The sequence below is a fragment of the Hippopotamus amphibius genome, chromosome 3 (genome assembly GCF_030028045.1).
Source record: "Hippopotamus amphibius kiboko isolate mHipAmp2 chromosome 3, mHipAmp2.hap2, whole genome shotgun sequence".
Taxonomy (NCBI): domain Eukaryota; kingdom Metazoa; phylum Chordata; class Mammalia; order Artiodactyla; family Hippopotamidae; genus Hippopotamus; species Hippopotamus amphibius.
Window position 1 is genome coordinate 140506634 of NC_080188.1, and position 15296 is coordinate 140521929.

Consider the following 15296-nt stretch of genomic DNA (forward strand, 5'->3'; position numbering starts at 1 on the left):
TTAGTTTGAATATTGACTCTTTTTCCCCCAGAATGATGTGCTTCAACTCAAGTCTTTATCTAGCTTATACTATTTACAACTGATTCTTCAGCCTTTCCTTTAGGTTTACTTAGTATAAAACAAAGAAGAAAACATAGAGGAAAATCTTCATGACAGTGGATTTGGCAATGATTTCTTGGCTATGACACCGGAAGTACAGGCAACAAAAGAAAAAAATAGATAAATTAAACCTCATCAAAATTAAAACCTTCTGCACAGCAAAAGAAACAATCAACAAAATGAAAAGGCATCCTACAAAATGGAGGAAAATATTTGCAAATCATGTATTAAGGGTCTAGTGTCCAGAACAAATAAAGGGATACAACTCAACAACCCAAAAAACAAGCCAGTTAAAAAATGGGCAAAGGAATAGACATTTCTCCAAAAAAGATATACAAGTGGCCAATAAGCACATCAAAAGATGCTCAACATCACTAATCATTAGGGAAATACAAATTGATACCACTTCACATCCATTAGGATGGCTATTACCAATAAAGCAAAATAACAAGTGGTGGCAAAGATGTGGAGAAACTGGAACCCTTGTGCATTGCTGGTGGGAATGTAAAATGGTGCAGCCATTGTTGAGAACAGCATGGAAGTTCCTCAAGCAATTAAACAGACAATTACCATATGATCCAGCAATTACACCTCTAGGTAGATACCCAAAAGAATTGAAAGCAGAGACTCAAAAGGATATTTGTATACCAGTGTTCATAGCAGCATAATTCACAATAGCCAAAAAGTAGTAACCCACATGTCCTTTGATGGATGAATAGATAAAATGTGGTACATACATGCAATGGAATATTATTCAGACTTAAGAAGGAGTAAACGCTGATATGCTACAGCACAGATGAACCTTTAGAACACTACACTGAGATAAATCAGACACAAAAGGACAAACAGTATATGATTCCACTTATATGAGGTACCTGAAATAATCAAATTCATAGAGACAGAAAGTAGAATAGTGGTTACCCAGGGTTAAGGGAAAGCAGAATGGAGAGTTTTGTTTATTAGGTACAGAGTTTCAGTTTGGGATGATGAAAAATTATGGAGGTGGATAGTGGTGATGGTTGTACAACATATGAATGTACTTATTTAATGACACTGATTTTTACATTTTAAAAAATGGTCAAAATGATAAATCTTAGATTATATATATTTTACCACAATTTAAGAAAAACTAAATAAAAATTATATACATACACTCTTGTAACTACAAACTAGTGGCACACTTCTGCAACTGTTGGTTTAAGAGTGTCAATAAAGATAACAGTTAACTGAGCCAAACAAAAGAGAAAGACTTCATATATCAACAACGTAACATTACACCTTAAGGAACTAGAAAAAGCAAAGGAAAACCCAAAGCTAGCAGAAGGAAGACAACTGAAATTAGGGTGGAGAGAAAATAGAAAAATAGAGAATCAAATCAAAAGCTGATGCTTTGAAAAGATCCACAAAATTGACAAACCTGTGGCCAGACTAAAAAATGAGAGTAGGACATTATTACCAACCTCATTTAAATAAAGGAAAAATTATATACCAATAAATTAAGTAACCTGGATGAAATGGACAAATTCCTTGAAACACAATTTACCAAAACTGACTCAAGAAAAAGAAATATGCACAGGCCTATAACAAGAGATTAAATTAGTAATCAGAAACCTCCCAACACCAAGAGTGAATCCTAATGTTAGCTATGGATGCTGCATGATAATGATGTGTCAATGTAGCTTCACTGACTGCAACAAATGTACCACTTTGGTGAGGGATGTTGATAGCAGGGGAGGTTTTAGGGAGGAAGGGAGCAGGGGAAATGTGGGAACTCCCTGTACTTTCTGCTCAACTATGCTGTGAACTGAAAATTGCTCTAAAAAATAATATATTAAAAAACAAAAAACCTCCCAACAAAGAGAAGTCCAAGACAGAACTAGTGAATTCTGCCAACTTTTTAAAGAATTAATACCAATCCACCTCAGTCCGTTCCAAGAAAATAAAAGCAGAGGCAACAGGGAACGCATCCTAATTCATTCTGAGGCCAGCATTACCTTGATACCAAAGCCAGACAAAGATACCACAAGAAAAGAATACTACAGAAAAACATCTCTTACAAAACAGATGAAAAAATCCTCACAAAATAGCAAACCAAATACAATATCATAGTAAAGGGATTATATACCACCAAGTGGTATCTGTCTCAGGAATGCAAGGGTGGAATGCAAGGAATGCAATATAAGAATATCAACCAATGTAATATATCACATTAATAAAATAAAGAAGAAAAACATTATCATTTCACTTGACGCAAAAAGCATTTGATAAAAATCTAACACGTTTTCATGTTAAAAGCACCCAGAAAAATAGGAATAGAAGAATAAGTAAAGGGGAGGAATAAGAATAGAACTTCCTCAACTTCACAAAGGGCATTCATGGAAAACCCACAGCTAACATCATACTCAATGCTAAAAGACTAACAGCTTTCATCCTAAGATCAAGAACAAGACAAGGGTGACCAGGCAGAGTGGAATGGCCACTGGAGATGTTCTGTTCTGAGGAGCTGCCAGCGGTGCAATGGCGCAGGGCCAGGGACCACTTACACCTGAAACGGACTATGGAACAGCATGTACCAGAGGTGGAAGTCCAAGTCAAACAAAGAAGGACAGCCTCACTGAGCAACCAGGAGTGTAACCTGTACAGGTGATCTCAGCAGCAGCAAGTACCTGTGGTGGATTTCCAGGCAGAACTGAGGCATTCTTAGCTGAGACACCAAGAGGTGGTCAAAGCAGGATTAGAACACCTGGGTAGCTGATTCCAAGAGAAACAAAACAAAACAAAACAAAACAAAACAGCCTTCCCTTAGGTCTTAAGAATCCCATAACTTTCCTGTAGGCACTGGATTTGGTGGAACAGTAATCACGACTGTGGGAAAGAGCAGCAAGATACTGCAGCACATTGACTATAGGATGAGATACATCCTGCAAGATGGCCAGATCTTCACTGGCACCTTCAAGGCTTTTTTGACAAGCACGTGAACTTGATCCTCCGTGACTATGATAAGTTCAGGAAGATCAAGCCAAAGAATGTGAAGTGGGCAGAGCATGAAGAAAACAGGTTTTGGGTCTGCTATTGCTGCATGGGGAGAACTTGGTTTCCATGACTGTGGAGGGACCACCCCCCAAAGATACTGGCATTGCTTGGGTACCACTTGCTGGAGCTGCAAGAGGCCCTGGGGTTGGCAGGGCAGCTGGCAGAGATGTTCCAACTGGTGTTCAAATTCCCCAGACTCCTGCTGGGTTAGCAGACCCTTTGGAGGGGTTGGGGCGCCATACCAAGAGGTAATGATCCCCCAGGGAAGAGGCACTGGAGCAGCTGCTACAGTTGCTGCTACTGTGAGCATTGCTGGAGCCCCAACTCAACATCCACCAGGATGGGGGACTGCCCCCACACCTGTTGGTTGAGCAACCCCACCTCCAGGAATTATGGCTCCTCCAACCTGGTATGATACCAACCATGGGCCCACCAATTGAGCTTCCCCCTACATAAGGGATGCCAATAGGCATGCCCCCTCCAGGAATGAGACCCACTCCCACCAGAAATAAGAGGTCCGCCTCCCCCAGGAATGCGTCCACCAAGACCTTAGGATACTATTGATCCTTCTTAGTCACTGTGTTTCCTACAATGCATCTTGTGAAATACATGGGGTATTTGTGAGTTTTTATCCCCTCCGCTGCATTAACATTAGCTAATAAATGCATAGAGCAATTAAACCTTGGTTAAAAAAAAAAAAAAAAAGACGAGGATGCCCACTTTCACCACTATTACTCTACATTATACTAGGCATTTTAGCCAGAGTAATCAGTCAAGAAAAACAAATAAATAAAAGGCATCCCATTGGAAAGCAAGAAGTAAAACTACTTCTATCTGCAAATGATATTATCCTATATAGAGAAAATTCAAAAAAAATTCACCAGAAAAATTTAGTGCTAATGAACAAATTCAGCAAAGTTGCAGGGTGCAACATCAATGCACAAAAATCATTTATGTTTGTGTTTTGAGTATACAACCCATAAAGAAAATTAAGAAAATAATTCCATTTGCAATAGAATCCAAAAGAATATCTGAATAAATTTAACCAACTAGGTGAAAGATCTGTACTCTCAAAACTACAAAACATTGCTGCACTAAATGAAAAGACATCCTGTCTTTATAGATTAGAAGACAATATCATTAAGATGGTAATACCACCTAAAGCAATCTACAGATTCACTGCAATCCTTATGAAAATTCCCACAGCCTTTTTTGTAAAAATGTTGTGGAATATTTAAATGTCAAATCGATTTTTATCATTAAGGATAAACTTTAAACAACACAAGACTAGTTATAATGGAATGTTAAATTGCCTGGTGTATGCTCAAAGTGCTGTAAGAAGTTGAGACAGGATTGAATAGTTCTCTGTGTTTTCTAATTTAGGTCAAGTGATTAAGGTACAGATACCCAATTAATAAGAACCTTGTCTTTGAAGCTATAACAGAACTCCTACGGCAATTCTCCACTCCCCATCACACTTGCATGTCTGCATTTGTCCTCCACTCCTTAAATGCTGTTCCACGTATTAAGGATATCATTCCCCTACACACTGGATTCCTGTACAGTCTTATAGATCCACAAATGTCTACCGAGGCATGTAAGCTTTATAATACAACGAAGAGAAAGGACTTTGCAATCATACAGATCTCAGAATCTGGGAGCAAACTGCTCACCTCTATACTTTGGTTTCCTCATCTACAAAACAAGACCAATAGGGTTGTTATAAGGATTAGATCAAATTATTTATGCAAAGCATTTACAATTACCAGGCACATTATAACTCTCAATAAGAGCTGGATAATTTTGTATAACACCCAAAATAGTATACATAATAGTTACTATCTTTTTTTTTTTAAGAACACGTGAAAGTAGGCCTAACCTATTGCTGAGCTTGCCACAGCTATTCAAATTCAAGTTTGACATAATTAGGACTTTGTATCAAGCCTTAAACCAGGCTTGTTTAAGAGGTGACTCTTCCTGCCTTATGAAATGTTCTATTGAAGTTTTTTTAAATGATAACAGGAACTAAGAATAGATCTGTCCCTTTTTTGTGTTTGTTCCAGCTAGAAATGTTAAAATTATTTAGAAGTAAAGGAATGTAGCATTCATTTGTTGTTCAATTTTTTGCAGGGACTAAGAGTTAGTATAACATATTACTATGCTGTGAGAGAAGAAATTTATTTTGCTCTAGTGTTAAAAGAAATAAGATAAATTCACCATCAACATTACCAAAAGATAAATAGCATTTCCATAATTTAGAGTATGACCAAAGCACACAGGCCATAAGAAATGATATCCACAATTTTGAGGACAGCAGCTTCCGAATGAAGTATTTAATAGATGCCTTCAGTTGTAATGATCAGTAAAACGAAAAGATTTGGCTTCTGACATATTACATAGCTGGTACTGTAACTGTTTAGAACGCTTTGCTTCTAGTCGGAGCTGTCTAGTCCTTTCTTTGACAGCTTGTTGCTCTGCTAGTTTTTCTATCCGTTTCCTTCTTAGCCATCTGTAGAAAGAGACATGATCAGATTTGGTGAGTATCAACCTGAATATACTCTTCATGTTATGAAGTTATTACTACAGACAAAGGAAATTGGATTTCTTTATATTGAAAAATTCTGGTCATAACACAAAACAGTATTAACTGCAAATTTTCAGGCTCATACCAAAGGCTCATACAAGCAAGCATAGTCACATTTAGAATCAAATATTTGAAATTAGTTTGTCTCAAAATGAAACTGTCAACTAAAAAAACTTTCTTAAGTAATAAACACTATTTTACATAGGACATAGGTCCTATCTTTTTTTAAAATATGATTTTCTAAGCAAATAACTATTTGAGAAGATACCAAATAACTTATTTTTTGCAGCTAGCTGTATTCTAAAACATTACTTAAGCAGCATGCAGAAATGTTGCCTTGCTCTTCTTGGCAGAGAAATTATAGATCTCTGGCTTTTCAGTGCATAAAATAGTTCTTCTTTAAAATGGAAAAATAAGCCTAAGCTTAAAAAACATCAAAAAAGGTGAAGGAAGAGTCCACATTCTAACAAATTTAAGTCTATAAAGCTTGCTTGGTAAAATAACATTAAAAATAAATGTATACTCATATCTCTCGTATGAAAGTGCATGTGGTATATGTACATATATAATTTTTTCAGAAAAAAATCCAGACAAATAAACAACTTCATTAGTATAAAAGAGCCTTAAGAAACCTCTAATCTAATGTTGTGTGGTCTTGAATTGGATATTAGCTTGAGCAAATTAACTGTAGTCATTTAGGGGTCAATTTGGGAAAAATATGGTTATAGGCTGGATATTAGAAGAAATCATTAATGAAAATAAGCAGATTACAGAACAGTATATACAGTATGATCTCAATTTATATTTTAAAATTGTAAATATATGTAGAGAGAAATATCTAGAAGTTATGCAGTACAGTGCTATCAATAGTGATTCCTTGGTGATGAAAATGTGAGTTTATTCCCCTCCTTTTCCACAATGCACATTCACTGTGTCTGTTATAATAAAGGGATATATATATTTTTTTTGAAGGAGAAGGGAGGGGAGGGGAAGGGAGAGGAGGGGAAGAAGAGAGAGAGAGAGAGGGACGGAGGGAGGGAGAAAGGAAGGAAGGGGCAAAGAAACTAAGAAACAGAAAAACAGCAAAAAAGATAGAAAAGAAAGAAATGAACATCAAACAACTGGACTGAATATTCACTGCCGCTCCCAAGGCTTGCTGGCAAAATTATGAAGCCAGGTCTGTTTCCTCAGAATAAGCCAGATAATACAGACTCTTACCCAGGCAGCTGAAAGGAGACCAGGTTTACCTTAAATTACCAAAATATGTGTCCAAATCTCCTTTTCATTCTATACAGATCCTCCTCTTCAGCCTGACTGCTTTTCTTTACAGAAAAATATTTATTGATAAATACAACTCTTTTTTTTTTCCTTCAGATCTTTATTGGAGTATAATTGCTTTACAATGTTGTACCAGTTTCCTCTGTACAACAAAGTGAATCTCTGTATTTATATATATATCCCCATATCCCCACCCTTTTGAGCCTCCCTCCCACCCTCCCTATCCCACCCCTCTAGGTCATCACCAAGCATCAAGTTGATCTCCCTGTGCTATGCAGCAGCTTCTCACTAGCTATCTTACATTTGGTAGTGTGTATGTCATTGCTACTCTCTCGTTTTGTGAGAGAGTCCATACAAATACATTAGCATATGGTATTTGTTTTTCTCTTTCTGCCTTACTTCACTCTGTATGACAGAATCTAGGTCCACCCACCTCACTACAAATAATTCTGTTCCTTTTTATGGCTGAGTAATATTCCACTGTATATATGTGCCACATCTTCTTTATCCATTCATCTGTTGATGGTCATTTAGGTTGCTTCCATGTCCTGGCTATTGTAAACAGTGCTGCAGTGAACATTGTGGCACATGTATCTTTTTGAATTATGGTTTTTCTCAGGGTATACGTCCAGTAAAAATACACAATATCAAAAAACAATCAACCCAATCCAAAAATGGGCAGAAGACCTAAACAGACGTTTCTCCAAGGAAGACATACAGAGGGCCAACAAACACATGAAAAGATGCTCAACATCACTAATCATTAGAGAAATGCAAATCAAAGCCACAATGAGGTATCACCTCACACTGGTCAGAATGGTCATCATCAAAAATTTTAGAAACAATAAATGCTTGAGAGGGTGCAGAGAAAAGGGAACCCTCCTGCACTACTGGTGGAAATGTAAATTGTTGCAGCCACTATGGAGAACAGTACAGAGGTTCCTTAAAAAGCTAAAAATAGAACTACCATATGACCCAGCAATCCCACTCCTGGGCATATGTTCTGGTAAATGTAACTCTATTCAGTTTTTCTGAGGACTGTGTAGGAGAAGCTTTAACCAATCTTTGTCCCATTTCTCTAAGAAATGAACAAATCAATCAATCAATCAATGGTAGGCTATCAAAGGTGCCATAAGAAATAACTTTAGTATTGAAAAATACCTTGAAAGAATGGTATAGATATTACGCAAAGTATGGAGTTAAAGAATTTTCTCACATATTGTTAAAACTGGCTTTAAAATTGAATAGGTATGTAATGTAAGAGATCAATTTTTTTAAGTTTTATTGACTATATAACTTTCTAAAATGACCATGAGGAAGCAGGGAAAATGCCCTGCCTCTGACTTACTGTTTAAAGGCCCGCTCACGGCCTTCTGTTCCTTTAAGGAAGAATAAGCATTCCTCTTGCTTTCGCAGTTCTTCTGTCTTTCTTTCTTTCAACTGTTCTTCATGCTTTTTTTTAAGCCATAATCGAAAAGCTTGCTGTGGATCTCTGTTTTCCTGCTGTTTACAAAAACAAGCTTTGCTTAGTTTAAAGAAACCAAAACTACTTCCTGAGGCTCTGCCTATAAGATCCAATAAGAATACATGTCCTACTCACCAATTTTTCATAATAATGCCAATCTCATTACTTGCACTCCTAGCATCCAAACCAAATATATGACCTTTGAATTAGCAACAATGATTGCCCTTCTGTCGGAAATTCAACATTGAACTCACTGCCTTCTGGCTTCTTTCAAAAGTCTTACCAAGTAATCAATAAATGAAGAAAGTCTAGATGCAGTGATTTGCAAACTTTTCAAAGTTGAGCCCTTTGACAAATAAAACAATTTTGCACAATGGCACAAACATAAAAAACAGGGTTGGAGATATGTTGGGGATAGGCAGTATGGGTAACTTGAGGTCTTGGTATCAATTCCTGAAGGAAGCTCCATGGAAGCTCCACTGGAATTGAAAACCAATGACCCACTTGTGTTACTCAACATCTCTTTTAAATTCTTACTTTCATTTTTAAGTTTTAAGAGCATCTAACTGCCAAGCCCATCTCCAAAACTGTAATTATTATTATGGAGGGTGACAATGAGGATTTTCAACCATAAGGACTTTTTATAAGGATAACAGCCATGAGGATTTCATCACAAGAACAGGTTAGTGGGAATAGCTTATTGTATGGTTCTTCAAACTTCATGATGGATACTATCTCCAGAGAATTTTCAAAAGCTGAAAGAGTTCTTATCTGGGAGACTAAGGAGAGCAAAGAGAAAGATTTGGGGTTCTTTAGCCTTGGGAAAAGCATGACTCATCATATGGATGCCTGGCTAGAACACAAAAGGAAAAGATGCACTCGTTTAATACTTTCGCCAAATATGAACTCTGTGATAGAGAAGACCACCTCCTTCACCTTGCACTTTCCTTTATCTGTAACCCATATTGCCAAGTATGCTCCAGTCTAATTTATATAATTTATATAACTTAGGATCTTTGATGTACAATGCAGAACTTTGTGAAGTGGTCCCATGGACATACAGGACCACTGATAAACACCTAAACGTTTGGGAATACCTGTAGATGACTAAAAAGTATTCAACCTGTAATTATAGATTAAAAGAGTTAAGAATTCAGGGATAAACAGGATTGATGGGTATGACTGTTCATCTATTCATTCAACAGCTATTTACAGACTATCTACTATATAGAGTAACTACATGCACATAGCTACGGGGATGCATCAAAGGAAAAAAGCATAAAAGGGCTCCCTTTCTCATACGTTCTGTACTTGCACTGTATAATAAAGTAGCCACTAGTCAGACGTAGCTACTTAAATTAAATAAAATTAGAAATTCAGTACCTCAGTCATGTTAGCTACATTTCAAGTACTTAATAGCCACATTATGGCTAGTGGCTACTTTATTGGACAGTGCAGATATAGAATATTACCATCATCACAGAAAATGGTATAGGGCAGTGCTGTTCAAGATAAGGAGATGAAAATATATGATTGATTGACTGATTGATATGTCAGAGGGAGTAATAACGGGAGAGGTGAGGAGAAAGGATGGTATTTAGATAGAAAATGAGGAAACAAGTTATGGGATATCTGGAAAAAGAGTATTTCAAGCAATGGTAACAGAGCAAAGGATCTGAGAAAGGATTATATTTGGCATGTCCAGTAAATAACAAAAATCCACTGCAAGAAGAAAACTGGAAAATTCACAAATATGTGGAGATTAACATGTTCCTGAGCAACCGATGGGTCAAAAGTCAGATGGGAAATCAGAAAATATCTTGACACAGATGAAAAGGGAAATACAACATACCAACAATTATGGGGTACAACAAAGGCAGTTCTAAGAGGGCAGTGGGTAGTGATAAACGGAAAACAGTGGAATCAAGAAGCCAACCTAACTTTACACCTGAGGTGTAATTAGAAAAAGAGAAATAAACTAAGCCAAATGTTAGCAGAAGGAAGAAAATAACAAAGGTCAGCGTGTAAATAAATACAACAGAAACTAAAAAGACAATAGAAAAGATCAAAGAAGCTAACAGCTGATTTCTTGAAAAGATAGACAAAGATTTAGCTAGACTTACCAAAAAAAGAGAGGACTCAAATTAATAAAATTATAAATGAAAAAGGAGACATTACAACTAATATTATAGAAACACAAAGGATCATAAGAGACTATTACAAACAACTATAAACCAACAAATTGTACAACCCAGGAGAAATGAATAAATTCCTAGGAACATACAACCCACCAAGACTGAATTAGGAAGAAATAGAAGATGTGAATAAACTGATTACTACTAATGAAATTGAATCAGTAATCAAAAATCTTCCAAAAAACAAAAGCCTAAGACCAGATGGCTTCCAGAAAATCTAAAGAAGAATTAATACCAATCCTTCTCAAACCCTATCAATAAACAGAAGAGGAGAGAACAATCCATTTCATGAGGGCAGCACTACTGTGATACTAAAGCCAGACAAGGATACTACAAGAAAACAAAAGTAGAGGCCAATATTCTTGATGAACATAGATGTAAAAATACTCAGTGAAATATTAGAAAAGCTCATTCAGCAGCATATTAGAAAAGATCATACACCATGATCAAATGGGATTTTCCAGAAATGTAAGGATGGTTCAAATCTACAAATCAATCAATGTTATACATATTAACAAAATGAAAGATAAAAATCATATGATTATCTCAATAGATGCAAAAAAGCATTTAACAAAATATAATATCTTTTCATGATAAAAACTCTCAAGAAATTGGGTATAGAGAGAATATGCCTCAACATAATAAAGGCTATATATCACAAGTCCACATCATACTCAACAATGAAAACTGAAAGCTTTTCCTCTAATATCAGGAGCAAGACAAGGATGCCCATTCTCACCATATTTATTCAACACAATACTGGAAGTCCTAGCTGAAGCAATCAGACAAGAAAAAGAAATAAAAGTCTTTCAAATTAGAAAGGAAGAAGTAAAACTGCTCTATTTGCAGATTACATGACATTATTATATATATAGAAACCTTACAGACTTCACCCCCCCCCAAAAATGTTAGAACAAATAAACCAATTCATTAAAGTTTCAGGATACAAAATCAATATGCAAAAATCAATTCTGTTTCTATACACTAACAACAAACTACCTGAAAGAATTAAATAAGCCCGTTTAAAATAGCATCAAAAAGAATGAAATATGTGCTTAGGAATAAATTTAACCAAGGAGGTGAAAGATGTATAAGCTGAAAACAAAAACACTGATGAAAGAAACTGAAGAAGACACAAATGAATGGAAAGATATTCTATGCTCATGGACTGGAAAAACTAATATTGTTAAAACATCCATACTATCTAAAAATTGTCCACACAATCTAAAAATTCATTACAATCCCCACAAAAATTCCAATGAAATTTTTCACAAAAATAGAAAAAAAATCCTAAAATTCATACAAGATCCAAATATCCAATGTAATCTTGAGAAAAAAGAACAAAGCTGGAAGCATTTCACATCCTCATTTTAAACTATATTATAAAGCTGAAATAATCAAACAGTATAGTATTGGCATAAGAATAGATACATAGATCAATGGAAAAGAACAAAGAGCCCAAAATCAACCTATGCATATATGGTAATTAATTTTCAACAAAGGAACCAAAAATAACAATGAGGAAAGGACAGTCTCTTCAACAAATGAAACTGGGAAAACTGAATTGCTACATACAAAAAATGAAACTGAACCCCTATCTTACATCATACACAAAAATCAACTCAAAATGGATTGAAGACTATGTGTAAAACCTGAAATGGTACAACTCCTAGAAAGAAACATCGAGGATAAACTCCTGGCATTGTTCTTAGAAATGATTTTTTGGATTTGACAGCAAAACAAAGACAGCATAAGTAACAATTTTTAAATGGGACTATATCAAACTAAAAAGCTTGTGATCAGCAAAGGAAACTTTCAACAAAATGAAAAGGCAACCTATTGACTGAGATAAAATATTTTCAAACTACATGTCCAATAAAGGGTTATATCCAAAATATACAAGGAATTCATACAATTCAATAGCAAAAAAACAGCCCAATTATAAAATGGGCAAAGGATCTAAATAGACATTTCTCCAAATAAGATATACAAATGGCCAACATGTACATGAAAAGGTGCTCCACATTACTCACCGTCAGGAAAATGCAAATCAAAACCACTATGAGATATCATCTCATACCTGTTAGGATGGCTATGATCAAAAAAGACAAAAGATAACAAATGCTGGCAAGGACATGGAGAAAAAGGAACCTTTGTACACGGTTGGTGGGGATGTAATCTGGTATAGCCATTATAGTAAACAGTATGGAGGTTCCTCAATAAATTAAAAATAGCATTATTGTATGATCCAGCAATCCCATTTCTGGGTATATATCCAAAGGAAAAAAAAAGAAAACAACATCTTGAAGAGATATCTGCATTCCCCCATTCACTGCATCATTATTCACAATAGCCAAAGTATGAAAACAACCTAAGTGTCTGTCAATGAATGAATGGGTCAAGAAATGTCACTTACACACACACAAACACACACACACACACGAATATTATGCAGCCTTTAAAAAGAAGGAAATTCTATCACTCGCAATAACATGGACGAACCTGAACCTGTAGGGCATTATTATAAGTGAAATATGCCACACAGAGATAAATACTGCATAGCACCATGTACGTGTGGAATCTTAAAAAAAAAAAGTCTAGTTCATAGAAATGGAGAGTACAGTGGTGGTTATGAGGAACTGAGAGGTTGGGAGAAATAGGGAGAAGTTGGTAAAAGGGTACAAACTCTCAGTTATAAGGTGAAAAAAATCTGAGAATCTAATTATAATAATATGGTGAGTATAGCTGATAACACTGTATTATATAACTGAAATCTGCCAAGAGAGTAGAACTTAAATCTTTTCTCCAAAAAGAGGGGTGGTGATGTATATGTAAATCAACTTAACGGGAGAATCCTTTAGTAATGTATATGTGTATCAAATCATGTTTGTACACTTTCTCTTACAATTTTATTTGTTAATTATATCTCAATACAGCTTAAAAAAGACATATCACACACACACACACACACACACACACACACAAGAAAAACAGAAACTTAAAAGACAAGAAACAACCTAAATTCCCCGAACGAGCTTAACAGTAGATTGGACATTGCACATGTGTGTCAATGCCTGAAGACAGATCAACAGAAATTATGCAAGCTGAAAAAAGAAAAAATGTTTTAACAAAAAGAACCTTAGTAACATCTGAGATAACAGCAAGTATTCTATCATATGTAAAACTGGATTTCCAGAATAATAAGAGAAAGATAACAGGGCAGAAAAAATATTTTTATAAATAGTGGTCACAAGAAGCTCAGTAAAGCCCAAGTTAGGCAAATTCAAAGAAAGCCACACATTTAATAAACTGTTGAAATCCATATCAGAAAAAGTTTAAAGCAGCCATAGAAAAGAGAACATTTCATACAAAGGAACAATGATCTGAATTATAACTGACTTCTAATTAGAAACAACGGATGCAAGAAAACCACTGAATACCATCTGTAAAATGCTGAAAGGAAAAAAAAAAAACCTGTCAGCCCAAAATTCCATATCAGATTTTTAAAAAACTTCAAAAACAATCTATTTCCAACATGATTTAGGATATATATATCATAATCCCTAAAGCAATGATTTAAAAAATAGTTCAAAGAGGTATTATAGCTAAAAGCCAATAAGAAAATAAAACAGAATATATCTTAAATACTTGATTAATCTGTAAGAAGGCAGAAAAAGATGAATAATGGAGTTAAAAACAAATGGAACAAACAGAAAACAAATATCAAGATGGTAAACTTAAAACCTACCCTTATCAATAATTATAATTAAATATAAATGAACTCCAATTAAAAGTGATAAATTTCTGGATTAGAAGATCCAAATATGTGCTGTTTGCACACGTAACTCTTCAAATATTAAGACCGATAAATTGACAGTAAAATATGAAAGATATAACATGCAAATGTTAAGCATAAGAAGGTTACTGTGACTTCATTAACATCAGACAAAGTAGACTTCAAGATGGGTGACTCATGAGAAAAAGTCATTCCATCAGGAAGACTTCAGTAGAGATTAATTTCACAGAAGTTCTTCAGAATATTATTCATTTATATATAATTTCTCACTAAAGTTAATTTTTGAGATGGAGTTAAAATAGAGCAGAAAACTAAAATTCCAAAGGGAAATACATAACCATGATATCTTCTAACAAAAAATTTAGTAAATTATGTTCAACATGACTCATGTTTTTAGAGAATACAATTCAAAGTTTTATTATCTCTAAGTAGAACACAATAGAAAACTATAGTACATTTATTTTTACAAATACCTAATAAAAATATAACATTAGGCTGACTGCCATGAGGCCTGAAGATCCATCATCCCCTGGGAAATTATTAGCAGTGCAGTCACAGGCGTTTTTCTTGGTCAATAATTAAAATGTAAGCTCCTCTCGACTTCTATACTCAAATACTACGGTAATGTGCTATCCTTCTAACCTACGCAATCTCAATTCCTTCCCCCCCTCCAAAATTTTTCTAGTTTATTCTCTGTAATTTCCATTCAATAATATAAAGACTTCCAAACATCCCTCACGCTCCCAAGCCATTGCTAGGACCCTGGCCTTAAACCCTCTTTCTTACCCAAATCCTGATTCTCCCGCAAGATATGGCTTTCCTCTCTCAAACAGAAGCTGCATTTTT

General features: G+C 35.2%; 1 protein-coding gene and 1 pseudogene across 4 annotated transcripts in view; one reads left to right on the forward strand and one right to left on the reverse strand.

The window, feature by feature from the left end:
• The first annotated feature begins 1796 nt into the window (after nt 1–1796).
• Nucleotides 1797–3685, forward strand: LOC130848807 (small nuclear ribonucleoprotein-associated protein N-like; annotated as a pseudogene).
• A 1412-nt stretch (nt 3686–5097) lies between these two features.
• The window catches only part of CCDC181 (coiled-coil domain containing 181), a 42142-nt gene continuing 31943 nt past the window's right edge, over nt 5098–15296 (reverse strand). For 2 of the 4 annotated variants that reach the window (XM_057727674.1, XM_057727676.1), the window contains exons 5-6: nt 8343–8497; nt 5098–5641 (exon numbers count right to left, since the gene is read on the reverse strand). In XM_057727674.1, the coding sequence (XP_057583657.1) occupies nt 5479–5641; nt 8343–8497 (318 nt within the window). In that variant the 3' untranslated portion in view covers nt 5098–5478. The remainder of the gene's footprint in view (nt 5642–8342; nt 8498–15296) is intronic. The other 2 variants (XM_057727675.1, XM_057727677.1) reach the window with 2 other exon arrangements.